At 38.3% G+C, this 27,856-nt stretch overlaps 3 protein-coding genes across 5 annotated transcripts in view; 2 read left to right on the top strand and 1 right to left on the bottom strand.

Moving 5' to 3' along the window:
• The window catches only part of ZDHHC20 (zinc finger DHHC-type palmitoyltransferase 20), a 72,002-nt gene extending 67,283 nt beyond the window's left edge, over positions 1-4,719 (top strand). For all 3 annotated transcript variants that reach the window (XM_061171175.1, XM_061171172.1, XM_061171173.1), the window contains one exon: positions 1,225-4,719. Coding sequence is in view for 1 of the 3 variants with exons in the window: in XM_061171173.1 (XP_061027156.1) it covers positions 1,225-1,232 (8 nt within the window). In the remaining 2 variants the exon portion in view is untranslated. The remainder of the gene's footprint in view (positions 1-1,224) is intronic.
• Positions 4,453-6,121, bottom strand: MRPL57 (mitochondrial ribosomal protein L57). The gene is made up of 2 exons (XM_061171177.1): positions 6,009-6,121; positions 4,453-5,898 (listed from the first exon to the last, which is right to left on the bottom strand). The coding sequence occupies exon 2, from the start codon at positions 5,891-5,893 to the stop codon at positions 5,585-5,587; it is 309 nt and encodes a 102-aa protein (XP_061027160.1). The 5' UTR covers positions 5,894-5,898; positions 6,009-6,121; the 3' UTR covers positions 4,453-5,584.
• Positions 6,122-6,209: 88 nt separating this feature from the next.
• On the top strand, positions 6,210-27,716 carry SKA3 (spindle and kinetochore associated complex subunit 3). Its single transcript, XM_061171171.1, has 9 exons — positions 6,210-6,328; positions 9,477-9,538; positions 9,646-9,811; positions 12,962-13,361; positions 16,918-17,003; positions 22,760-22,845; positions 24,093-24,296; positions 25,710-25,840; positions 27,550-27,716. Exons 1-8 carry the CDS (start codon positions 6,226-6,228, stop codon positions 25,836-25,838), a joined length of 1,236 nt encoding a protein of 411 aa, XP_061027154.1. The 5' UTR covers positions 6,210-6,225; the 3' UTR covers positions 25,839-25,840; positions 27,550-27,716.
• The last annotated feature ends 140 nt before the right edge of the window (positions 27,717-27,856 follow it).

Here is a 27,856-nt window from a genome sequence, read left to right on the forward strand (position 1 = left end):
ATACTTGTTGGTAGATTAATGAAGAAACTAATAAAAATTGTTAGGATTGGTATATGGACAACTAACCTTTTCACTGAATGGTACCTTATTAATTAGTTTAAGGAAAAAAGGTGACTTTTGCCCACTACTGAAGAAATTTGATCCAGAGAAGAGTGACTAAGATTAAAGACTGAAAAAAAGACTTAAGAGGTTCACTGATGTTATTTAGTTGGTAGAAGATATAGCAGAAGAGCAGTTTACTGTAGCCAAGTACATGGATCAGTGATGCCTTGTCTGTGTGCCCAGAGGCAGTAGCCAGAGGAGGCTGATCGGAGTAGGGATAGAAGCCCTTCCCGACGGACCAGCAGGAGCAGTGAGGGCAGTGCTAAAACACTGACACTGAACCGCAGGGGTGGAGTGAGCTCTCCTGCTGCTTACAGAGACGACAGCTGTACACGTTCGAGTCAGACGCTAAGCTCGCTGGCTCAGCAGCATCACGCGCAGCTATTAGATTTTTGAAAACCTACGTGTAGTGTTTCTTGGCTACCTATTGCTACCTAACAAATTATCACACACTTAGCAGCTTAAGACAACACACCTTTATTACCTCAGTTGCTTTGTTCTCATCTGTAGTCTCATCTAGGGGACATCTGCTTCCTTGCTTGGTGTTTGTCATTAGCATTCAGTTCCTTACAAGGACCTGGAGGCCATGTCCAAGTCACAGCCAGAGCCTAAGACTCAGAGAGCATCAGAAACAGCCCCCGGTGGGGCTCCCGGCAGGCAGAGGGCAGCAGGAGCTGCAGGCGGTGATCACGTGTCATTGGCAGCCCCACCCAGAGCTGGTCCTCAGACGGGGCTCCCGGGTCCTGGCTCCGGGCGTCTTCTCTCCGTGTAGGCGGAATAATGGTTGATGCTCGTGGTGGTTGAGAATCCTCACTGAAATTCCCATAAACATCTGATAGCAGTCTTCTCAGATTATGCCCAAGTTAACACTAAGGGAAAAGTGTAAGGATCTCCCTGTATTAAAATGCTCACTTAATGGCTTCAGGAAAAGTCAGTGATCTGTCCCTTATTTACAGCGTCTAAAAACCTTTATTATTATTAGAATATTAGTAATATTAAAGTATTTCTTTCCTTTTGTGTTGTATTAGCAGCTTTATACCTTAGCCCAAAGAACTATTTAATAAATTTTATTTTCAGAAATATAAAATCAAGTTTTAACAATAATTGTTTCTGGTTTTATAGGTTTATAAAAACATGGACTGAATATTTTCAGTTTTATATGCAAGAAGATGATCAATGGAATTAAATAATTGAAGTAAATAATTGAAGTATAAATGAAGATATATTTTTTAAAAAAGGAAACCTTTGTACAGATTGTTGGATCCACAGAAGCACTACTCCAGAGCTGGAAGATGCCTTAATCTTAAATGAGCCCATTTGTTCAACACTGACTTACAGCTACAAAAGTGACTTAATTTTACTTTGGAAATAACATTTACTCATAATAACGTATTATGATATGCTATAATATGAGCTGTCAGGTCACATGTTAACATGGCGTATGTATTCTTTTGATACCTGAGTTACATTATTAGAGTTGTTTCTTAGTATCCATATAAATTTTCACTCCAGAAACACAAGGTGAAAACTTGTCTTAAGTGAAGTACATCTAGGTCAGTATGGTGGCTGAAAGTGCTTGTACTGTGTAAGAAAAAGAAAATAATTGCTTTAAAAACAACTTGGTGTTTGCTAATTTATAGTTACTGTTTTATACTTTTCAACATTTTTACTAAAGATTTTTTTTTATTGTTGGCTATAAAATAACACTCAGAAGGATTTAGATACCTAATCATTTAAAACATGGAGCGTATTTGTATAATTCATTGAAGGCTTAGTTCTAAGCATTAATTAAACCATGTGCAGTGTTGTGCCCAAGGCTTAAAGAAAATTTGGCAGTATAAGAAATTTTTTTGTTTCTCTCTGCTTTTAATATACTCTTTTGTTGAACTTTCATGGGTATTTATACAGGTAGGGAAACAAAGGTTACGTGTGCTATAGAAATATTGGACACAGCAGGATTGGGTAGAAGGGGCTAGAAGAAAAGTAAAGCGAAAGACAAGCTACAGAAAGCTATTAAAGTATGTTTTCAGAGTGCTGCCTGCTGCTGAGTTGACTTTCAAATTTCAATTTAGGTAATGACTGAAATTTGCTTTGAAACTTTTTACAGTAATCCTATAATAGCTTAAACAGCAACATAAAATACAATGTGAACTAGGGTAAAACTGTTTAGCATAACACTGCTCTCAAGAAGGAAATTCTCACTTGAGTAGTCATTCAGAACTTCCATTCTCTGAGAGGTGGATTCCACTCTTATATGCAGGATTTTAAATCTGACTTCCTAACAGCAACCCCTTTCTGCCTAGACACTTATCCCCCTTTTCCTTTTGAAATCCAGTCTAAGTGACAGGGATCGTTGCATTAATTCTAAAGAAAAATACAGTGTCCTATAGCGGAGAAACAATATACAGATGTTACTCCTGCTTTATACTCTGCTTAGTCAGCCACACACAAGCTAAAATGATTGCTTCCAGTAGTGGGTGGAGATCAGTTTCAACCAGCGTCTGTAAAAACATGTTATAGTTTCCTTGTCTATAAAACAGGGTTGGGGAGAGGGGTGTTACGAATGATTTCGACTGGACGACCTTTAACATTCAATTTCTAATTTTGCACAATACCTTACTTAACATTCGTCCAACAGATATTTTTGGAGTTCCTTCTGGACGCCAAACAATATACTGGGGATAGCTCTATAATCTCCTAATGTAGCATAAATTTTATAGCCTACTATTCCAGGTTTATAATTTATAGGATTTGTCTAATTCCATGGGCTATATTAATATTAGATGTTAAAAGGAAGTAATTTTTTTCCTCTTTGAACTAGAGGAATGAGTTAGCTTTGAAAATATAGTTTGGAATACTATAATACAGCTTCTACTTTATTTCAACACTGTAGTCTTAATAATCTTGATTCTAGAAAACTTATGAGAGTTAAGGGATATCGATTTACCAACCAGAAACATCAGTTTGGCAGTTTGAGTATTGTAAGGAAATAGTAGATGTTTAAACGTAAGTGACTGCTTTCAGAAATGTCCTGGTACTTCTTGTGGGTATTTTTACATTCAGGTCAGAGGATTTGCATGCACCTGATTAACAACTGAGGAAACTTAATTTTCCCTTTAACCTATTTGGGTGCTTTTGTGGTGTTTCTGTCTTTTTCAGTTCTTTCAGTATCTGTTAACATCATCTTAATAGCATAGTAAACACCTTTTCAGGAATTTTCAGCTAAAGCCTTTTTAATTTAGTTACCTTTGGTTTAATTAATTTATGGCCAACATTTGCCACGTTCTAAATATCTGGCTTCGTTTAGTTGTACATATTAATGACTGTTCAGCAAGGGCCTACAAGTGGTATGGGAATCAGGGAAAGGCTGCCTCTTTGGTATTTCTCTGGGATTGATTAGTGCTGCCAACCTTTGCGGAGAAATGGTCAAAATGAAGCCCTGTCAAAATTTATTAGTACTGTCTCTGTTCCTTCAGACACTTGAACAGTTGTGATATTTAAGGAAAATAAAGTTGAATTTCAGGTCTTGCCATTGCCAATAAAAACAAATTAGACAGGAAACTTGGTTTGACGTGGGTACAAACTTACTTGAATATTCAGTACCTGAGGCATCTGACCACTGTCACTGTGCCAAACCAAAGAGCAGCTACAGCTTAGTGGTCACTGAACTTGCACCGCTTACATAGTATAGTTTCATCTTTGCATATGGATGATTTTTTAAAATCCTTTTACATATTTAGTGGTTATGATCCAATGTGTCATAAGTTAATTTAACTTAGTTTAAATCAAATGTGCAATGTTTACTTGAATTTATTTCTATTAATAGCAAATTTTGACTGTTTGTAGGATTTTCAGATTTTCAGTCATGTGAGATTTCCCTTCAGTCATCTTTAAAGCAGATGCATATTAAGGGCTTAGTGTTAGGATCTGCATATTTGCGGCACTGAAAAGACAAGTGACTTACAAATATGTTTTGCTTACATTTTGTTCTAGGACTAGCACTGCTATCAATGGAAAGTATTTTTAACTAATCTGTTAGAGAAATTAACCATATTTTTGCATTTCAGCCAAAATAAAGGCCGTATCTCATATTTTGTAAGATACAGCTAATATGTAAATCTGAAATTCATGTGTTTATGATCTGAACTATATTTTCCAACTTAAATTAAAAATGCAAGATAGATTCAGCAAGGTCCATATTTTTCTAACGACTTCACTTTATAATTTTGTTGAGTTGCATAAAGAAGCAAGGAACTGTATTTGTATTAAAAGCTTCAGAAAGCTGTTGAGTTTATCACATTGTACATGATTGCAGGTTAGTCTATGCCCATTTACAGAAAAGGTGGACACTATTTTAAAGTGATCTTTAATATGTTTTTATATAAACAAATTTGAAATACAGTTTACTTTGGTTGTTTTTACATATCATGTCCCGTAAATCTTGTATTTGTTTCTCATAAGTGTAACGCTGGACCATGACTTAATGTTATCTTTGCTTTGTCTTTTGGGTGGCCTAACCTACATTAACACGAAGGCTGAACATTTTAAAACTTGTTTTTCCAAAAATCATAATAATGATTACTTTATTAATAAATAAAGTCCTGTATTTGAACAGCTGCTGTTGTTGTTGTTAGGGGATGACTGTTGCTTTAGTCACCTAGCAAGTGTGGCAAGGTACAGTGCTGCCTTGGGAAGGCGATGGGGCTGATCCTTCGGGCAACCACGGGGACGACCCGAGTGCGACGACACTGTGGTCTACCTACGCCAGAGCACACGCGGCTTTATCAAACAGGTTTTAATTTAGTTTTTATTAAACAATTTTCAATTGTCCCCTTCATCAAACCTAAGAACTTCCGTTCTTTGAAAGACATTCTGTTAAAACAATGAAAAGTCGAAGACTGGAAAAAGAATACCTGAAAAAGGACTCATATCCAAAATACATAAATCATCCTTAAATTTCAATACTGAGGTGACAACCTGATTTTTTTTAAATAGACTATTCTGTTTGGTTTGTTTTTTGGCTGCGCCGGCTGGCTTAAAGGGTCTTAGTTCCGGGGGAAGTCCCCCAAAATAGACGATGTCCAATTGTCTACCTTTAGGAGCAAATCTCACCAGAAACCGCTATTTTTAGGAGCGCGTTTAACTGGAAAAGTAGATTTTTTCATGTCCGCTTAAGCAAGACCTGTCGACAGAAGGTAAGCGAGCATGCACGGCAAAGCCCCCGGCGGAATCTCGCACCGAGGCCCAGATGCCAGAGCGCGGTCGGCAGCTTCATTGCAGCTGCGCGCAGGTTGCGTTCCGCATGCCGTGTGACGCGGACGGCGCCCGGTTCCGTCCTCAGGGCAGAGAGGCGAGACGCGATCCGACCGAGACACACTGCGGGCGGTGGGGAGCGCGGGCCCGGGGCCTCCGTCGCAGACACTCGCTCGGCTTGGCCGGGGCTCCCGCTCGTCGCCGCAGGACGCAGGCGGCGTGGCGCGGGTCAGGACCACTTCCCGGTGACCTTGAGGTGGCCGAGCTGGTCCTCCAGCCGTCGGTGCGCGGGGAACCTGGCCACCTGCGCCGCCTTGAGCGCCTGGAAGGCGGCCGCCCGGCGGGCCGCCGCGTGGCCGCGCTCCTGCTCGACCGTGAGGAAGGGCCGGCTCAGCCAGTAGTGGTTCTCCGCCTCGACCTCCAGGCGGCGGACCATGTTCTGCTTCGCCTGCGCCGACACGGGCCGCGGCCGCCGGTGCTTCCCGATCCACTGCCGGCCGGGGATGCGGCCGCGGCGCAGGAGCGCGGTCAGAAACATGGCGCCTACCGAGAGCACAGAAGCGGGAGTCGGCGGCGCGCCGGCCGCGGGGAGAAGGGAGAGGGGAGCCCCACCGCCGCGCGTAGGCCAACCCGACCCGCGCCCCAACACTCACCAGCCGCGCCTCAGGGCCGCCCTCCGCACGCCGGCACACGACGCCGGAAGCAGGAAGCTGGAAGCCGGAAGCGCGCTTTCCGGACGCGCCGCCCGTCTCCTCGCGCGAAGCTTCAGCTCTCGCGAGAAGGGCCTTGCGCGAGTCGCGGAACCAATGGCGTTTTCGGCGCCGGGATTCAAACGTGCGCGGGTGCTGAGGACGAGCGCCGGGCTCGTCCATGGATCTGATCCGGGGCTTCTGCGGGAAGCTGCGGTCTCTGGCCGTCACCCTGGACGGCGAGACGGCCCGGCTGCAGCGAGCGCTGGACGGAGAGGACAGCGGTGAGTGAGCCGCGTGAGGGACGCTGGCGCGCGCGCTGGCCGACCGACAGGCGGCTGACTGTGAGGAGCCCTCCCGGGGGAGGCGGCGGCGCCCTTCGCCCCAGCACCCCCGGGCCCGCCCAGCGCTGCGCGCAGCCTCTGCCCCGCCAGGGACGCGGGGCGGAGAAACAGCCGCACTTAGGAACCAAAGCCCTAATCGAGCCGGCAGGCTGGGCTCGCGATGCACGCGCTCGTTTACACACGACGAGCTTTCAAGTGCACATAGTGGGGGCTTATCACGAAAAATACGAGCAAGAGAAGATGAAACGTTTCTTCTAACAGCAGCCGCTCAGCCCTGTTCTTGACATGTAGAGTGACTTTGGTCTCACCCAGATGGTCCACAGTTGCCGTGTATTTTCCCCAACAAACCGTACTGCCAAAACGAAAGCTAATACGCAGTACTGCTTTTTAATATAAGTAAAGCAAAATTCTCCACCACTAACGTTTGTATTAGAGACTTTCTGAAGTTGTTGCAAGAGTAGTGCAGATTTTGAGATTATTTTGTGCGTCATAACTGTAATCCGCCTTAAAATTTCGCACCCTGTAGACGCAGACTCATTTTCCTTTAACTGTATTATGAATAGTTTTCCAGCCATTTAAAAATGTTTATGCTTGTGCCTGTGAAAGCAATATATGTGCACGGCAAAAAATTTGAGGTAACGCAGAAGTAGTTCTTTGCTATAACTTAACCGTCAGAAGACACAGCTATTAATAGTTCAGTACCTTTTCTACCATCCTTACTTTTAGCGTTGCTTTGTTTTGCTTGACTTTGTTTACGTAGTTGAGATAACGCTAGAAGACACAAAACTGTATTAATGGTTTTGGATTTTTTAGACATAGCTGAATAGTTTTCCATAAAGCTTGTGCTAATTTATCTCCTTACCAATCTATTGCCTGGTTACACACATTCTTTTTTTCCTTTTCGTTTTACAAGAAAAAGTTGGAATAATTTTTTCAATTCCTGGCCCGCATGTATTACGGAAAATATGGAATTGTGATAATTAGAGAAAATGAACATCCCCCAAAATCGCCTTCTATGATCACAGTTATGAATCTCATAAAATTCACCATGTTAAAGGATACAATTCAGTGGTTTTCAGTATCTTCACAGAGGTGTGCAACCATCATCACACTTTGAGTTTAGATTTTCATAATCCCCCAAAACAAACCCCGGCGACTGTTAACAGCCACTCCCCGGAATCTTGCTCCCACCTGCCGCACTGCTTTATGCAGCCGCTAATCTACTTTCTCTCTCGATCTGCCTATTCTGGGCATCTCCTATAAATGGAATTGTACAATCTGTAGTCTTTTGTGACTGACATTTCACTTAGCGAAGTGTTGCAAGGTTCATCCCTGTCATGGTAGCATGTATCAGTATTTCATTACATTTTATTGCTGAATAATATTTCATTGTATGGATATACCACATTTTGTTTATCTGTTCATCAGCTGATGAACATTTGGGTCGTTTCTACTTTGGCTATTATGAGTAATGCTGTTGTAAACACTCGTGTGCCAACGCTTTATGTGAACGTAATGTTTTCAGTTCTCTTTGGTGTGCATTTAGAAGTGGAATTGCTGGGTCATGTGGTAAATCTGTGTTTAGCTTTTTGAGGAACGACCAAATTGTTTACCAAAGTGCACCACTGTACATTTCCACCAGCAATGAATGAGGGTTGCAATTTCTCCACAGCCTCATCAACATTTGTTATTGTCTGTCTTTTTAATTATAGTCATTCTAGTGGTGTGAAATACAATATCATTGTGTTGTTGATTTGCATTTTCCTAACGAAAATTGGTCAACTCTTTTTTTTATACAGCAGGTTCTTATTAGTTATCCATTTTATACATATTAGTGTATACATGTCAATCCCAATCTCCCAATTCATCCCACCACCACCACCACCCACCCCCGCTTTCCCCCCTTGGTGTCCATACGTTTGTTCTCTACATCTGCGTCTACTTCTGCCCTGCAAACCGGTTCATCTGTACTATTTTTCTAGATTACACATATATGCGTTAATATACGATAGTTGTTTTTCTCTTTCTGACTTACTTCACTCTGTATGACAGCCTCTAGGTCCATCCACATCTCTACAAATGTGAAAATTGGTCAACTTTTAACAGGTGGAAGGAGATGGTCTTGAAAGGAGGCATGTTTTAGAAAAGAGAAATCTTTTTAAAAACTGCTTCTATGTTAGGTATATGCCCAACTGATTAATAAGAAAGGTGATGGTACAGTGGGTAAAGGATGTCTTTTCAGTGCCAGGTCAATTGCACACTCATATGGAAAAAAAAGAATGGATCTTGATCCTTACCTCTTGCCATACACAAAAATCAATTCCTGATGTATTGTCGCTCTAAATGCAAAAGGCCAGGACTTCCCTGGTGGTGCAGTGGTTAAGAATCCACCTGCCAATGCGGGGGACACGGGTTCGAGCCCTGGTCCCGGAAGATCCTACATGCTGTGGAGCAACTAAGCCCATGCACCGCAACTCCTGAGCCCGCGTGCCACAACTACTGAAGCCCGTGCGCCTAGAGCCCATGCTCTACAACAAGAGAAGCCACTGCAATGAGAAGCCCACACACCGCAATGAAGAGTAGCCCCTGCTCGCCGCAACTAGAGAAAGCCCACGTGCAGCAACGAAGACCCAATGCAGCAAAAAATAAATTAATTAATTTAATTAAATTAATGCAAAAGGCCAAACAATAAAGCTTTTAGAAGAAAACTAAAGCATTGTCACTGGCAAAGATTTTAAAAATAGGAACCAAAACGTGCTCACCATAAAGGAAAAACAGCTAAGTAGGACTGCATTCCCTCTTCCTTCCTCCAGTCCCTGATCTGAGTGCTGATTACATAGGTATGTTCACTTTGAAAGTTCATCAAACTATATACTTATGATTTCTATACTTTTCTGTATGTATGTTATAGTTTAATAAAAATTTTAAAGAAAAGTCTTAACACTTTTCTTTGCAAATGACAGGATATAAATTATAAATAAGTATCTACAAGGATTTTATAATTCTAAAAAACTATACTAAATTACATTTTCTTTCTTTTTCCTCCTTTTCCTTGTTATACTTTTTTCTTTCAATATTCATATTGAAGACTTTGAAGATTATCCAATGAGAGTTTTACATGACCTTCATTCAGAAGTCCGAACTCTAAAGGTATCAATCCTACAATATTAATTTATCATTTTTATGTGGTAATTTAAAAAAACTAAATAGACTTAGTCAAAAGTTAAATTAAAATGTACTTTCTTTCCTCATAAAAGGATGATGTCAGTATTCTTCTTGATGAAGCAAGCTTGGAAAGTCAAGAAAGCATTGGTTTCATAAAGGCAACAAAAGTACTGATGAAAAAAAATTCAATGGATATCATGAAAATAAGAGAGTTTTTCCAGAAGTATGGATATAATCCACGTGCCAAGGAAAATTCAGGTGTGAATAACTTGCATTTTATAGCATTTGTTTTAGTATTAAGGAAAAAAGGCAGCATGATTAAGACTACTATAGGCTTGGCCATTGTTTCTAGTTCTGACTCTGCCATTATGTGATAGTCCTTTGATCATTTATTCAGCAATCACTGTGTTCTGGATGCAGTGCTAATCAGTGGTGCAATATAAAGACAGTCCTTGCTCTCCTTTGCAAATGCTAGATGAGAACCAACACAATGCTAGATGAAAGAAGGGTACAAGATAAATCTACATGACTTGAGGATAGTTGGTTTCTGGTCAGCTCTGCCAGTAAACAGCTGAGAGACCAACCTTAAGGCATGCTATTTCACTTTTCTCGTTCTCAGTTTCTTCTTCCATAGAATGAGAGATTTTTGGCTATATAAATTCATAAAGTCCTTTTTAGTTCTAAAATTCTAATGAAGGGTAGGATAGCATGATGGTTTAGAATTTAGAGTCAAACTGCCTGAGTTCACATCTCTAACTTCACCACTTACTAGCTATATGAATCTTTGACCAGTTACTTAACTTCGTACCTCACTTTCTCATCTATAAGTGAGAGAATTTTTTTTGTTTTTGGCTGCGCCGCATGGCTTGCAGTATCTTAGTTCCCCGACCAGGAACTGAGCCCAGGATCACGGCAGTGAAACCACCGAGTCCTAACCACTGGACCACCAGGGAAGTCCTATAAAGTAGATATGTTTAATAGTATCTACCTCTGAGGCTGTATAAAGATTAAATGAGATAAAATTTGCTTAGAACAGTACCTCGTATGCTAATCACCCATTGTTAACTGTTGTTATTGTTATACCCATAACTGTGAGTAACTAATTTCAATATGCTTCAGTGTCTTCATTTCTGTTATGAGAGTCTTTGTACATAAATAAAACATTAATTAGATTCAACAAATATGTATATATCGAGGATATATATGAAGGTATATTAAATAATCCGCATGGTATAATGGAAAGAATTCAGTTGACTTTGGTGTGGACAGGTTGACTTTGTTTACTCAGAAACTGGTTCCACCAGTTACTACATGTGTGACCTTGGATAATTTCTCTAAATTGCTTTTCCTCACTAGTGAACTAGAGATGCTAATACCTCCCTAAGAGGTAGTAATAATGGTGATTATTTTGTTAAACTCATCAGTGACAGCCTTGTAATAAATTCAACAATAGGTTTTTTGGTAGTTCTTGTAACATTTCTCAAAATTAACAGAAAGCACAATGCCAAAACAGCTCTGAATCAGCAGCTCTTCCAAGGGCCAAAAGCCACGAAATCAAAGTTTATAAGTTTTTTTTTTTAATGGTGCATCCTTCACATTTAACATGTCGTGGCTTATCATGCACAAAAAAACAGTATCCTATCCTAATTCATTTCGGTTGCCAATCAAAACAAGGAAAGTAATATCTTCATAGAAAAAGTGTGTACCTCTTCACCTTCTTCAATCCTTCACTTCCTTCAATCTGTAATGACTCCTAAAAAAAAAAAAGTATAAGTATTTTCTTTTTAATATTTATTTATTTATTTATTTATTTATTTGGCTGCGTTGGTCTTAGTTGCAGCATGTGGAATCTAGCTTCCTGACCAGGGATGAAACCTGGGCCCCCTGCACTGGGAGCACAGAGTTTTAGCCACTGGACCACCAGGGAAGTCCCTTCCCGGTATTTTCTTAAAAAAGATGCAACAAACAGGAAATTTTAGAAAATTTTATTTCCCATTTCTTTCAATAAATATGTATGATTGTTACAATTAATATTTTCCATTTAGCATCCAAATGTTATCTGTTCAAAATCATCTAAAACAAATCTCTTTATTAACTCCCTCTGAATGCTTAAACATATGGCAGCATTTAGAATCAAAAGATGTGGGTTCAGATCTTGGCTCTTTAAATTCTATCAGCTGAATGTTCTCCAAAATGTTGTTAAGTACCTTAATTTTTTAAATGAGGAAAAAATATTCAAAGATTTTTTTGTGCTTGGAGCAGTTAATATGAAAATTAAATGGAGTAAAAATTAAATATAAAAATGCCTATTCCATCGGGGATTCTAAATACATTTTAGTTTCTCTTCCTTCATCTTACTCTCTCCTCTGTCTCTTCTTTCTATCAGCCCTTTCCAATTACTGGTTAATTTTCCTTCTCTACTTCATACTACATTTCTTTAATACACATTTTATATTTGTCATTCTGCATTTTCTTCCACCATTCCATTCTCTACTTTATACCTTGCTGTCTCACTGTCTCACCGAAGCCCTATCATTTGCTAAATTAATCTCTGCCCAAATCCTGACCAAATCCACTTACCTTCTTTCTAGGTATCCTCTTTCACTTTCTGTTGTCTCTCACACCAAAAACTAGTATTTCTCCTTCTTGAACTCTTTCTTGGCATTGTAAGTGCTATCCTGGATCCAACCTAAGTTCCACACCAAACTTATTAACCACTGGTATACCCAGGAAATGGCAGAGGACTGTGGGAAAAAGTATAGTTGTTAGTAAAGTTATTTAGTCTGAAATGTACAGTGTAGTGGTTAAGCATATGGGGGTCTGGAGTCAGATATAACCTATTAAAGATTGAGAAACTACTTGTCTCACTAACTTCTCCTCTGATTTCTCTCAACTAGGTTTTTGATACAGGTGTTCCTGACTGACTTAGGTTAAAAATTTATATTTGTGTAACAGTCTTTCCTTTTTACCTTAGACCATCTGTAAATTAGAAATCTAAAATAATATTTTACTTTGTGTTAAATCTAGATTGTAGTTAATTCCACACTGTAATTAAATGTCATTACATGATAAGATAGTTTCATAATATGTTAAGAAAGACTGGTAAATCACATTAACTGAGAAAGTAAGGAAATGACACTTTTATTTGTGAGTATTGTTTTTTCATCTTTTAACATTTTCGTTTACTCCCCTTCTCTAATGTGTCACCTAGATGAGATATGGGTGGACGAGGCGGTACATGTCAGAAATTTAAAGGGACAATTGACATAAAACCTTAGAAAATAAGGAGAGAGCCAGGACCTTTGCTGATTTGGGACATTTCAAATGGAGCTGTCTTATGTGGTTTTAGTATATGACATTTTCTAGTCTGATGTTTGACCAGAATATGACCTTGATTTGTCCTCCCAGTGGATGAGCAAGAAGTCATTGACTCTAAACCAGAGTCCAGTAAACGTGACAATCCTGAGAAGCCTGATGTGAAGGGTGATTTGTCGGATTCTGCTCCTCCAAGCAGTTCTGTTTCTGAGAAGCCTCCGCGTAGTCCACAACTTTCTGATTTTGGACTTGAGCGGTACATGATATCCCAAGTTCTGCCAAACCCTCCCCAAGCAGTAAACAACGAGAAGGAAGAGCCAAAAATTTTAACTCCATTTTCCAAACGGCCACTAGTAAAAACTCCCAAATGTGCACTAAAGATGGATGATTTTGAGTGTGTGACTCCTAAATTAGAACACTTTGGTATCTCTGAATATACTATGTGTTTAAATGAAGATTACACAATGGGACTTAAAAATGTGAAGAATAACAGGTAAGCAGCTTTCTTAAAAGGAGCATTTTATCTACCTTTCTAAATCTTTTGTATTTATTGATTTTTCTTCCCTAGAAGAAATACGTCTCAGACAATATCTTTCCTTCAGAGATTTTTCAGATACTTCATATTTCAAACTTCTCTGAATCACCAATTCCATCAGTAAAGTGTGAGCTATTAGTTTCCTCAGGTTAGAAGATATAGAAGGAATGGTAAGAGCCTGAAAACAGATGGTATATGGTAGGATAGAGAAGAAGAGATAAAATAAAAAGTAAAGTTATTAAAAACTTACGACTGATTCGGTATGGAGACTTGGGAAGAGAAGAGGATCTTGGGTAAATCACAGATTTCTGTTTTGTTGCCTGAAGTGATGCTAGGGAACTAAAATAGGAATACCTGCAGCTTGGGATGCAGTAAAGGTGATGAGTTTCCTTACATGTTGGTTTTGAGGTGCTCTTAAGCTTAGGTATTTTAATATGAATTTGAAGCGCAGTGATGAATTCCATACTAGACTAAAGAGATGGGGAGTGATTAGTATGGAAGTGGTAATTAATGAGTTACAATGAAAATGAAAATACCGCATATCACAGTACCACATATAAATCCATACCTTTAAGAACTGTAGTTATTAAAGAAGGAAAATAAACATTCAACTCAAAGTGTCAGAAAAAAAACCCACAATTGTGGGGAAAAGTGAAGGGAGTAAACACTAAAGATAAAATGTCATTACAAAATATTTTCAGAAGGGTAAAATTGATATGTTGAAGAATTGGTTCTTATTTAAACATTAATGCAAATGGCAAAATTAGGAACTATGGGCTATATTTTTTATTTTTCAAGCTATTAGAAATACTATAGGGTATAATATTGGGAAATTTAGAAAATTCAGATAAATGAAAAAGTTTTGAAAACAACACAAAATTATCAAAACAGACTTGAATTAGAAAACCTGTATAGACCAAAAATCAGAGAAGAAAACTAGAAAAGTTATCAGAGAAGTAGCTCCATAAAGCTCTGGGCACAGATGGTTTCCTGGATGAATCCTTTCATAATTTCAGAGAACATATACCTTCCATCTTACATAAAAGTTCTTTTTCTGAGAAGGAGACATATGTTCTAGTTCAGATGCCAACACCTAACCTGGGAACCTTCAGACTCAACAAACGCTAGTGAAATGGATACAACCATACCCATCCTGCTTACATACAGTTAGTGGGGTATAATGGATAAAAAATTATAAACTGCCTTAAGAATGAGATACTATGAAAATAATGATTTTTAAAAAGAACTGACATTCTCAGGGGTCTTCAAACTATAGCCAGAGACCAACCCAGCCTACTGCCTATTTTTTGTAAATAAAATTTTATTGGAACACACACTCAAAAAAAAGTATTTTTCTAAAACTAGAATAAGACAGAAAACTCTGCAGTTCAGTTTGAGATTGATATACCCTTGATACAAACACAGAAAGAGCACACTAAAGGAAGCTATGGCCCAATCTAATTGTGAATATAGATGTTAAAATCCCAATTAAAATACTCATAAATTGCATTCTACAGGATAGTAAAACTATAATGCATAACTTCCACATTAAGCTTATCCCAGGAATGCAAATATAGTTTAATATTTGGGAATATTAAAATACACCATAAAATACACCATTTCTATGATTCAACAAGAAAAAAAAGTAGAGGACTTAACCTGGTGGTACAGTGGTTAAGGAACCGCCTGCCAGTGCAGGCAGGGGACACGGGTTCGAGCACTGGTCCGGGAAGATCCCACATGCCGCGGAGCATCTGGGCCCGTGAGCCACAACTGCTGAAGCCTGCGCACCTAGAGCCCATGCTCTGCAACAAGAGAAGCCACCACAATGAGAAGCACATGCACCACAACAAAGAGTAGCCCCTGCTCGCCGCAACTAGAGAAGGCCCGTGCGCAGCAACGAAGAGCCAACGCAGCCAAAAATAAAATTAATTAATTAATTAAAAACTAGGATAATCTCAATAGATTATCCTATTATTATTCCTCAGTAAGGAATTTTATGAAATTTGACACCTGTTCTTCATTTAAATTGTTTGGTCAAACTCTAAGTGGAAAGATACTTCATTAACATAATAAACAATATGAATATCTAACTTAATAGTGAAGCTATCTGTTACCATTATTAAACATCATTTTTTTTTTTAATGTCATTCTTGATGTTCTGGCCAATGTAATGAGATAGGAAACAGAAATAAGTATTACTCTGATGTATTTCTAGGCCATGTTTTGTGCCTGGGCAACTCGAGAAAGTCACATCTAAAATTTCTAGAAATAATAAAAGTTCAAGAAAGAAGCTGATATATTGATAAGATATATTTTTTATAGTTATAACTATTTCATATGCTTTCCTATTTTATTAATAACTAATTGGTAAATACAGGGGGAAAATCATTCAAATTTGAAACAGCAAGGTAAAATACTCATGCCAATTGTATGTAAAAGACCTATATGAATAAAACCATTAAATATTTCTGAGTTATATAAAGGGAAAACTAGGATGAAAAAATATACCTTATTCCTGAATAGAATGACTGACTATTATTAAGATGTTCAATCATATCAAGTTAATTTATGGATATCATACAATTACAATAAAACCTCTTTGGGATTTTTTTTTAAGGTAGAAAGGGATATTTGACAGAATTCTAAAATTATTTGGAAGAATAAAAAGTAAGGATAACTAAGAAAATAATGAAAAATAACAGTAATGAGGGGACTTAACCTACTAGTTATTAAAATATATAAAGCTACAGTAAGTAAAGCAGTATAAAATTGTGACAGAATGGACCGTTTGCAGGAACAGACTAGCCCAGAAACAGCCTCTAATTTACATAAGAACTTAATATATACTGAAGGTGTTTTTGAAGTAAAGATTATTCAGTAAATTACACTAGGACAGTTGGTTAATTGAACCATCTTCTAGTATTCAGTGATATTCTTCTTTGTAACTGTATTTCAGACATCTGGGTAATTGGCTAGAACTACCTTAAGATGGCAGGATCAGTCTTCTTAGTCTAAAAAAATGTTCTTAATCTCTATCTGTATACTGGTATAAAATTCCACTTTATGATTTTGAAGCCATGAGCTATACAATTCCTATATTTGAACTAATGAGTTGAACTCATAGCTTTCCTTTAAGTCAAAGTTTTTTTTGGTTTTTTTTGGCTGCACGGCATGTGGGATCCTAGTTCCCCGACCAGGGATCGAACCTGTGCCCCCTGCAGTGGAAGCGCAGAGTCCCAACCACTGGACTGCCAGGGAAGTCCCTACGTTAAAGACTTTCAACCCACTTCTAAGTCAAAACTGTCAACACAAAATGGTTCTTAACCTTTTTTTGAGCCATGGATATACATTTAAAAACAAAAAAACAATTTGTTCCGTGGGACTACTGTTCCATAAAACATAACTGAATATTTGTCCAGACTTGATGATATATAGTAAGATTAAATTTTTTTCCAGAGGTTTAATATTAACTTTTTTTTTGACCTTATTATTTCCTTATGAATCACGCCAGTGAGGAGGCCATAGAAACAGAACCAGTGACCAACAATAATTTCTTTGCCACTCCTGGCCCCATAACCCAGCCATTGGAGAAAAATGGTAAGTGTGAAAATCAAGTTACTTCTCAGCTGTACTCTTTTCAGACTATCTTTGTACAAAAAAATGGTTCTATCCCCTTAGGCATTCTAACAGCCTTCTGCATCTTCTCGGTTCATAATATTGAATTATAGGAAGTGCCATTCCATTCAGGTTCAGCATGATTTCATACAAGAGAAATATAATTTTCTGGTATGTTTTTCGTACTCTTCCTGATTGTATTCAGTATTTTTCAGCTTGTTTGTTTGTTTTGAACATTTTAACTTAAAACATATAAATATATATTCATTCACCAATCTTTTGATGTAGAGCCAATAATATCTTTTTTTGTTTTAGTTTAGCTTCAGCCTATTGATTAGAGTTCTACATTATCTTCCTTACGTAAACCACACCCAGAATACATCAGCTACCATTTCAAATTTTGAGTTTTTTTAATAGTACAAAAACTTAAAATCATTTTCATGTAGTGTTTTCATATTTGTCCCAGCAAACATGAAAACACTGGTTTTCACATAATATAAAATGAAAAATCCTGGAGTTTTATGATTTCTCTGAATAATTATTTATAATCATCTGATCTATACCAAATTTATTGGAAAATTTTTTAAAGTAACTTGTCTATCAGGTCTTTCCAAAGTTTTGGACATGTTTTCAGAAAAATTCTTTTTGTGCTAATTGCACTGACTTGTTATTAAATTAACAAATATTGCTGGTATAAACAGGTTTGAAAAAATACAACTGACTCATAGTAAGCTGAGCTCAAATTATAAGACCATGATTATATTGAATAGAAGCCTTTTTTTTTTTTTAAATAAAGAGAAAGAATGAACCACTACCTCCTTCACATCATACTCAGAAATCAATTCCCAGTGGACTATAAACTTTTTAGAAACTGATAAAGGAGAATATCTTTAGGCCTTCTGAAGTGGGATGGATTTTCTAAAGAATAGCTTACCAACTGAAATCCTTTAATATACCATCAGCAGTATATTTCACGGACGGAACAGAATGCTTACATTTACCCATTAGTAATTTTGTTACGTGGAGGCTTGTTAATAGAGTTTCTATTGTATTTAGTTTGACCCTATTTTTATGCCACAAAAGTGTCATTATTACAGTTTTTATAGTCTCTACTTACTAAAATTTAGTAATTTGTTTACCATTGCTTCTTTTATCCCACTCATTCCTTCTGGGTTTAGATTTCCCTTTTTTTGTGTCACTCATTCCTTTTTTTTTTTTCCCCCTGTGCTATCATTTATGTTATTTACTTATTTTAAAATTTTTATTGAAGTATAGTTGATTTACAATGTCGTCACTCATTCTTGAATGATAATTTAGCTGGATATAGATGACTAGATTGACAGCTTGTTTTTCTTGAACGTTTTAAAGAAAGTATTCCATTGTGACCTGGTATCTATTGCTGCTGGTGAGCAGAGTGCTATTGGTCTGATTAGCTTTCTTTTGTGGAAAATCTGTCTTTTTTTTCCTGGTAGTCTATAAGATTTTTATTTATTATGTTTAGAATTTAGTATGATTTTTCTTTTTTTTTTTAACATCTTTATTGGAGTATAATTGCTTTACAATGGTGTGTTAGTTTCTGCTTTATAACAAGTGAATCAGCTATACATATACGTATATCCCCATATCTCTTCCCTCTTGTGTCTCCCTCACTCCCACCCTCCCTATCCCACCCCTCTAGGTGGTCACAAAACACCGAGCTGATCTCCCTGTGCTATGCGGCTGCTTCCCACTAGCTATCTATTTTACATTTGGTAGTGTATGTATGTCCATGCCACTCTCTCACTTCGTCCCAGCTTACCCATCCCCCTCCCCATGTCCTCAAGTCCATTCTCTAGTAGGTCTGCGTCTTTATTCCCATCCTGCCCCTAGGTTCTTCATGACCTTTTTTTTTTTAGATTCCATATATGTTAGCATACGGTATTTGTTTTTCTCTTTCTGACTTACTTTACTCTGTATGACAGACTCTAGGTCGATCCACCTCACTACAAATAACTCAATTTCGTTTCTTTTTATGGCTGAGTAATATTCCATTGTATATATGTGCCACATCTTCTTTATCCATTCATCTGTCAGTGGACACTTAGGTTTCTTCCATGTCCTGGCTATTGTAGACAGAGCTTCAATGAACATTGTGGTACGTGACTCTTTATGAATTATGGTTTTCTCAGGGTATATATATGCCCAGTAGTGAGATTGCTGGGTCGTATGGTAGTTCTGTTTTTAGTTTTTTAAGGAACCTCCATACTGTTCTCCATAGTGGCTGTTTCAATTTACATTCCCACCAACAGTGCAAGAGGGTTCCCTTTTCTCCACACCCTCTCCAGCATTTATTGTTTGTAGATTTTTTGATGATGGCCATTCTGACTGGTGTGGGATGATATCTCATTGTAGTTTTGATTTGCATTTCTCTAATGATTAATGATGTTGAGCATTCTTTTATGTGTTTGTCAGCAATCTGTATATCTTCTTTGGAGAAATGTCTGTTTAGGTTTTCTGCCCATTTTTGGATTGGGGTGTTTGTTTTTTTGATATTGAGCTTCATGAGCTGCTTGTAAATTTTGGAGATTAATCCTTTGTCAGTTGCTTCATTTGCAAATATTTTCTCCCATTCTGAGGGTTGTCTTTTCGTCTTGTTTATGGTTTCCTTTGCTGTGCAAATGCTTTTAAGTTTCATTACGTCCCATTTGTCTATTTTTGTTTTTATTTCCATTTCTCTAGGAGGTGGGTCAAAAGGATCTTGCTGTGATTTATATCATAGAGTGCTCTGCCTATGTTTTCCTCTAAGAGTTTGATAGTGTCTGGCCTACATTTAGGTCTTCAATCCATTTTGAGTTTATTTTTGTTTATGGTGTTAGGGAGTGTTCTCATTTCATTCTTTTACATGTAGCTGTCCAGTTTTCCCAGCACCACTTATTGAAGAGGCTGTCTTTTCTCCATTGTATATTCTTGCCTCCTTTATCAAAGATATGTTGACCATATGTGCGTGGGTTTATCTCTGGGCTTTCTATCCTGTTCCATTGATCTATATTTCTGTTTTTGTGCCAGTACCATACTGTCTTGATTACTGTAGCTTTGTAGTATAGTCTGAAGCCAGGGAGCCTGATTCCTCCAGCTCCGTTTTTCTTTCTCAAGATTGCGTTGGCTATTCGGGGTCTTTTGTGTTTCCATACAATTGTGAAATTTTTTGTTCTAGTTCTGTGAGAAATGCCATTGATAGTTTGATAGGGATTGCATTGAATCTGTAGATTGCTTTGGGTAGTATAGTCATTTTCACACTGTTGATTCTTCCAATCCAAGAACATGGTATATCTCTCCATCTATTTGTATCATCTTTAATTTCTTTCATCAGTGTCTTATAATTTTCTACATACAGGTCTTTTGTCTCCTTAGGTAGGTTTATTCCTAGGTATTTTATTCTTTTTGTTGCAATGGTAAATGGAAGTGTTTTCTTAATTTCACTTTCAGATTTTTCATCATTAGTGTATAGGAATGCGAGAGATTTCTGTGCATTAATTTTGTATCCTGCTACTTTACCAAATTCATTCATTAGCTCTAGTAGTTTTCTGGTAGCATCTTCAGGATTCTCTATGTATAGTATCATGTCACCTGCAAACAGTGACAGCTTTACTTCTTCTTTTCCAATTTGGATTCCTTTTGTTTCCTTTTCTTCTCTGATTGCTGTGGCCAAAACTTCCAAAACCATGTTGAATAATAGTGGTGAGAGTGGGCAACCTTGTCTTGTTCCTGATCTTAGTGGAAATGGTTTCAGTTTTTCACCATTGGGGACGATGTTGGCTGTGGGTTTGTCATACATGGCCTTTATTATGTTGAGGTAAGTTCCCTCTATGCCTACTTTCTGGAGGGTTTCTATCATAAATGGGTGTTGAATTTTGTCAAAAGCTTTCTCTGCATCTATTGAGATGATCATATGGTTTTCCTCCTTCAATTTGTTAATATGGTGTATCACATTGATTGATTTGCGTATATTGAAGAATCCTTGCATTCCTGGGATAAACCCCACTTGATCATGGTGTATGATCCTTTTAATGTGCTGTTGGATTCTCTTGGCTAGTATTTTGTTGAGGATTTTTGCATCTATGTTCATCAGTGATATTGGCCTGTAGTTTTCTTTCTTTGTGACATCTTTGTCTGGTTTTGGTATCAGGATGATGGTGGCCTCATAGAATGAGTTTGGGAGTGTTCCTCCCTCTGCTATATTTTGGAAGAGTTTGAGAAGGATAGGTGTTAGCTCTTCTCTAAATGTTTGATAGAATTCGCCTGTGAAGCCATGATTTTTCAAGCTAAGGACTCATGTCCTTAATTCTGGAAAGTTCTCTGACATTACCTCTTTAATAATATTACTTCTCTCCTAATTCCTCGATTTTTTTCCTCAGATTCCTGTAAGATATATTTTAGAATGTTATCCTTCAGCCTCCTTGGTTTTCTGTTTTGTGTTGTTTTTTTGTTTTTATAATTTTATTTATTTTTGGCTGCATTGGGTCTTCATTGCTATGCGTGGGCTTTCTCTAGTTGCAGCAAGCAGGGGCTACTCTTCATTGTGGTGTGCGGGCTTCTTATTGCGGTGGCTTCTCTTGTTGTGGAGCACAGGCTCTAGGCGCGTGGGCTTAAATAGTTGTGGCATGCGGGCTCAGTAGTTGTGGCTCACAGGCTGTAGAGCGCAGGCTCAGTAGTTCTGGCACATGGGCTTAGTTGCTCCGTGGCATGTGGGATCTTCCCGGACCAGGGCTCGAACCTGTGTCCCCTGCATTGGCAGGCAGATTCTTAACCACTGCACCATCAGGGAAGTCCCTATTCATTTGTTTCTTAAGGGATAGTTAAATTGTTTTTTTTGTTTGTTTTTTTGTTTACTATTACAGGCAGTGCTCTAGTTAAATTGTCCTTTGGACACATGTCTCTCACATCTTGGAGTAGAATTTCTAGATCAAAGGGGATGCACATCTTTACTTATTCTAGAAAATGCTAAATTGTCACTGTAGAGTGGCTATTGTGGTTTATTCTCACCAACAGTGTTTGAGTTCCTGTTTCTCCATCTTTTTCAGCACTTGATGATTAGACTTAATAAACTTTTGCCAGTTTGATCATTTTGCTAACATGTTTACTTTTTCTCTTTGGTATTTTTAGGGTGCTTGCATACTTTGTTACAGATAGCAAATGTCCATATACACATGTTCTTGTTTCTAGGTTCTCTCTTCCGTTCCAGTAGCCAGTTCTTCCATCCTTGGCCAGTGTTACACTGCTTTTAGTTACTACAGCTTTAGAGGAAGTCCTTATATCTTGGAGGGCAAGTGGCCTTCCTTGCCCTCTTCCTCCTCCTTTTTCTTCTTCAGAAATTTGATTTTCCCATAAAGGTCTTACACAGTTTTTAACAGATTTATATGTAGGTATCTTATCTTTTTTGTTGCTATTGTGAAAAATATTCTTTTTCAAATATATTTTTTATTGTTTGTTGATCTTATACTAGAACTATTCATTTTTGTGTATTGCATTTGCATCTTGCAACCCTGCTGAACTTTTACTAGTGCTAATGATAATTAGATTGTGAATATGACAGTTTTGTTTTTTCTTGTCCAGTCAAGTATACAATAGTTATAATTTCTTAAGTTATTAAAAATAAAGTGCACAAATTAAACTGACAAAGATTATAATATAAAAGTTAAAATCTTTATTTCAACCTTATTTTCAAATATGTATTTCATGCCATTGTATGTGTCTTCTAGATGCCGAGCATACACATTCTCCCGTGGCACCCACATTCTGCACTCCTGGTTTGAAAATCCCTTCTACAAAGAACAGCACAGCTTTGGTAAACTTCCATAAAATTGAAAGCGCTAATCTTCTCCCTAGTGAATCCGATACACTATTTCCAGACTCAAACAGTCTGTTTAAAAAACGTAGACTGTTGTAGCCTTTGGGAGTATATTTACAGTGTTTCCGGAGGGTCATTCGGCAGCAAATATCAAGAGCTTTAAAATTTTTCCATACCCTTTAACCAGAATTTATTCTAAGGCACATTGGGACAAAGATTTATAACAATGAAGTTATAGAGGGAAGAATAGCATTATTTATAAGAGCAGAATATGGGAACAAACTAAATGTCAAATGATAAACGGGAAGCAAAATATATTACGGTAAATCCATAAGAGCCAGTGTCATGTGACTAGGATGTTTTGAAAAACAGATAAGAACATATAGAAAGAATGTCTTCAAGAAATATTTAATGATATGGAAAATGATATATATGTGTATGTATATAAATACACACATACACATATATTTTATTTTAAGGAATAAGAATGGATAGAAACACACCAAAAAGTGGTTATCTGTGGGTGATTTTTATGCCTTTTTTTCCAAATTTTTCCCATTGAACAAATTTACTATGTAATCAGAACCTCAGCCCTGTTTAAAGTTGGTATGAACACTTAAGACAACCAATATGGTAGATTGGGCCGTCCAGTGGATCTTCCAGCAGTGATGGAAATGTTCTGTAATCTGTGCTATCCAGTGTGGTAGCTAGCTGCTGAGCACGTAAAATGTGGCTGGTGCATCCGAGGAGCTAATTTTCAGTTTTTTAAATTTTATTAATGTATAATTAAAGTTAAATAGCACCATGCGACTTGTGGTAATCCACTGCTTATGTTCCTGGCCTCATTGCTGACGCTGCCCTAGGGAGACAGGCCGGGTTGGCATGAATGGGCTTTCTCCCTGGCAGCAGTGAGGGTGTAGCTCATCCTCCTACGACTCTTACCTGGCCCAGGATAGTGTTGCCTGAGTCTGGGTGGTGAATCCGTCTAACTCTGGGGTTCAGCCAACAGGCCTATTTAGATTTCACATGGAGCTCTTGCTCAGCCTTCAGTAATGACGATGGTACTTTTTCCTCCATATGCCATTTCTTTGTGTCCTTGATTTTATTTAGTTCTCGGTCAGGGGAGAGGGGGTCATTTTGGGGCCTACTTAGAGATCACAACAGAACTAACAATTGACTAACAATTTTTATTTACTATATTACTTTATACCACCATAATTTAATTATTTCTTTTTATGCTATAGGTATCCACAGATTATCCATTATCAAAAACAAATAGTTCATCAAATGACTTGGAAATGAAAGACAGCACATCGTTAGTTTTAAATTCAGACGAGTGCTTTGAGAATTTTGCGGATCCCCCTTCTCCTACGATTTCTTCTTATGAGAATCTGCTCAGAACACCTACACCTCCAGAAGTAACTACAATTCCAGAAGATATTCGCCAGGTTATTTTTCTAGGCTATTGTTTTCTGCGAAAATACCTGAAAATGATATTTAACTGTGTTACTTATCATTGGGCTAATGTGCTGGTTTGGATCTAAATCTAAATTCTGGGCTGTTAAGCCTGTCTAAGACCACCTGGCTAAGGCTCTTCAGAGCTGAGCACAAGCTAGTGATGTCACCATGCCTTTGTTCCCTCTTGAGGCATTTTCTCTTTAACTTCATGTTCTGAAATGTATTCTTATAATATTTTCTAATCATTGTTCAAATGTGATCACCATGGTGACCATTGTTTCCATTGGTGTTTCTAGCAAAGTCAGAAATGTCATTTACCCTCCAGTTCTCCAGAGTTGCGGAGTATCATGAATAACTTGTATCAGTGTTTCTTGAACTTGAGATGTCTTGGGCTTCAGTTTGAGAAACATTTGTTTAAATATATTAGAATATCTGATTCTTTTTCTTTTTTTGGCCACCACAAGGTTGGTGGGATCTTAGTTCCCTGGCGAGGGATTGAACCAAGGCCCCAGCATTGAAAGCGCCAAGTCCTAACCACTGGAACGCCAGGGAATTCCCATAGAATATTTGATTCTTTAGTACAACATAATTTACCAGTAGTCTGTTACTGGTTTATAGCAACTACCGACTCTACTAAATAACCACCAGCCTGATTCTTTGAGCATCCCCTCTTGATAAAAGTTACAGTGTTGGGGAGTTATTGCTTAAGCAAATGGAATTCTTAATAACCATTCTAGAGACCTTCCTAGCTTATGGAGAAGGATAAAGCTACTTGGGGAAATACCCAAATGCCATTGGAAGGGACTCATCCTAAGATATCAGTAAAGTATTTGTTATCCTTCTTTCTCTGTCTTTTCTGCTTTCGTGGCACTATAATAAACTGAGGGAGGAAGGAGCATCTTCTGTCTATAGGCATTATATACAGTTTCCAGTTTGCCATAGTGATCCTTCTCTCTTCATTTCTGTGTTAAAGGAGGGAAACCTTGCATTTAATGTATTACCTCTTTGTGAAAATATCATAGTTGATATTTCAGATTCTTGTTTTTATAATCTTTATAGCTGGCGATCTTTCTCTTGAGCATTTATTTCACCTCTTTCCTATATAGATTTCCCTCGCGTCTTTGTAAAGGCTTGATCTGCTCTCAGGGCTGCACTGCTGCTTGCTTCCCTTAACCCAGCCGTACATTTAGAAGCTTTAGCAATCCCCGCTACACCCAAGTTAAACTTCTAATATCTCCATCTCTGTGCCGCTGAACGTCTGTGCTGCTAAATATTCTGACTGTTTTAAATAACCCAGATCTTCAAATTTTCCTTGGCTTTTTCTTGAATGTTTTATAACAGCTTCCAAATTTATATTATGTTGTTCATATGACTTGGTGAAAGGAGTTTTGCTTTTCTTTTAGATTTTATCAAAATACAACTCAAACCTAGCTACTCTGGTAGCAGTTAGAGAAGTGCCACCCAGCAAAGTGTTCCTTCCTCGGTGTGAAGGACAGGACGTCCGAAACGCTGGCAACAGAGAAAACTGGTGAAAGTGAGTATGTTCCCATCCTAAGGGACTAGATGTGTTATCTGAGGAGAATACTGGAATGGTAATAAACATCTGTAATTGACATCTGCCAGCTAGGTAACAGCCCATCTCTCTTTTGGTCCAGAATTCGTGATCCCTGCATCTCAGGCTCCCACACTACCATGTTTTACAGTGTCACTGGGAATCTACTCCCAACCATATTATGAGTGTAAAAGTAGATGGCTTCAGTGTCATGTCATTTGTTCCGTTGAAGGCTATTGGTTATACCTAATTGATATTTTCTATTTGTATCTTTCTACAGAAATTGTAGTGGATCCATCCTTCCATTATAGAAACTGAACAGAATGAGATGAAAGCAAATCTGCTCTTACTTTGTTTTTCACATTCCCCGACATCTTTCCCCTTTTGAAAATCCAACTCATATTAAATATGAGCATGGACACTGATGTCCTAAAATGCTTTTTATTAAGTTTGACTTAGTCTAACCTCAGGCTTGTTGGCGTGTAGTTCAGTTACTCAGTTTTGAAAGATCATTTACTATTTCACTGATTTCAAATTTACCCTGCCTAATGGAAGAGTATGGTTTAAGTAACATTAGGAAGCAGGACAAATTTTTGAAATTTAAACGTTACTGTTTGCTACTCAGATAAGGCCACCTTCAGTCTTCTTGGGCTAGACAGTTGTTGCTAGACCTGGGCTTCCTTGGGTCTAGCTCTGCCCTTCTGTCTCCTCTCATGACTATCCCAAGTCTTTTACACCTTTTATTTCGACAATGCTCTATTAAGGCACTGTTGTTTACAAATCACAGCTTAAATTAATTTAGGAAGAGAGGAATTTACAGGCCTAGGTAACTATACTGAAGTAGGTGTCTCGGACATTTGGAATTAGACACTTGCCTGCTGTCAGGACGGATGTTTTATTTTTACTTGTCAGTTTCATCCTTTCAAATCACCTCTTCCCAACACATGGCTGCAACCTCTCCAGGTCCCCGTCCAGCTCGGCGGCCCAACAGCCTGAGCCTCACACTCTGTGGAGTGTCCCAGGACTCCTCCTGGCCAGGTGCTCATCTCTGGACTGTCCGCTGTGCCTCTAGAGCTGTCTGAGAGCTCCAGGCTGCCCTGTCCATGGAGCCCAAGATCCTTCCGGTCTAAGTAAAGTTGATGCAGCAAAGATTATCCTCTTTTATGGTTGGGCCTTGAAAGTCAAATGTGAAGACTTGTCACATTGTGAATCTTCGTTTTGTCAGAAAATTGTCACTAAAACAAAACAATTTATTCTTTGTTCTAGGAACTACTGTGTAATAATTTTTGCTAAATATTGATACAATGTAAAATTCAAGATACTTAGTTTTATTTTTCCAGGTAAGCTCTGGTCAGCCTTGTATACAATGGTGACTCCCAAATTATATCAGCCTTTTATACACTATTTACCATGGCTCTGTGTACCTAAGTCCACGGAGTGGACAGATTGCTTGAAGGAGGGAGTATATTCAAAGTGCATGCAGGGCTGAGTCCTGGAGTTCCATTTTAGAAGATGGAAAGAGGCAGAAAAATCTAGCAAAGGAGACGAAGAAGCAGCTGGTGAAGTAGGAAGGAAATACTTCAAGCCGAGTGATTGATTCTATCAATATTGCTGAGAATCCAAGACAAGACAGAATTACCACTGGACTTGGCAAAATTGCTGTTACTGACAGCACTGATTAATTCCGACAGGGTGCTCAGGACGGATGCCTGGAGCGGACTGGAAAGGTCGGAGGTGAGGAAGCAAAGCTCATGGACCGAGACGGCTCCTTTCATGAGTTCTGCTCAAGAAGGGAGAGAAGAAATGGTGCTGCAGCCAGAGGGGGTGTGAGTGAAACCAGGTTTTTAAAGATGGGAAATAAAGAACGTTCCATTAATCATTTCTGACGGCCTGCTGGGTGTGTCCACCTGTCTTGTGATGGCCCCTCAATTCAGTCTGTCCAGAATTTCTCTTTCCCTGGCCCTTACCACTCTCCTCCTGTGATCTTAGTTTCTGTTC

The sequence above is a fragment of the Eubalaena glacialis genome, chromosome 16 (genome assembly GCF_028564815.1).
Source record: "Eubalaena glacialis isolate mEubGla1 chromosome 16, mEubGla1.1.hap2.+ XY, whole genome shotgun sequence".
Lineage (NCBI taxonomy): Eukaryota > Metazoa > Chordata > Mammalia > Artiodactyla > Balaenidae > Eubalaena > Eubalaena glacialis.

Bases quoted from the DNA above. Each gene is read 5' to 3' on its own strand.
- MRPL57 (XM_061171177.1), bottom strand. From the start codon at position 5,893: ATGTTTCTGACCGCGCTCCTGCGCCGCGGCCGCATCCCCGGCCGGCAG.
- SKA3 (XM_061171171.1), top strand. From the start codon at position 6,226: ATGGATCTGATCCGGGGCTTCTGCGGGAAGCTGCGGTCTCTGGCCGTC. The intron at 6,329-9,476 runs GTGAGTGAGCCG...TTCATATTGAAG, and splicing joins GCTGGACGGAGAGGACAGCG to ACTTTGAAGATTATCCAATG. The intron at 24,297-25,709 runs GTTATTTTTCTA...CTTTTCTTTTAG, and splicing joins TTCCAGAAGATATTCGCCAG to ATTTTATCAAAATACAACTC.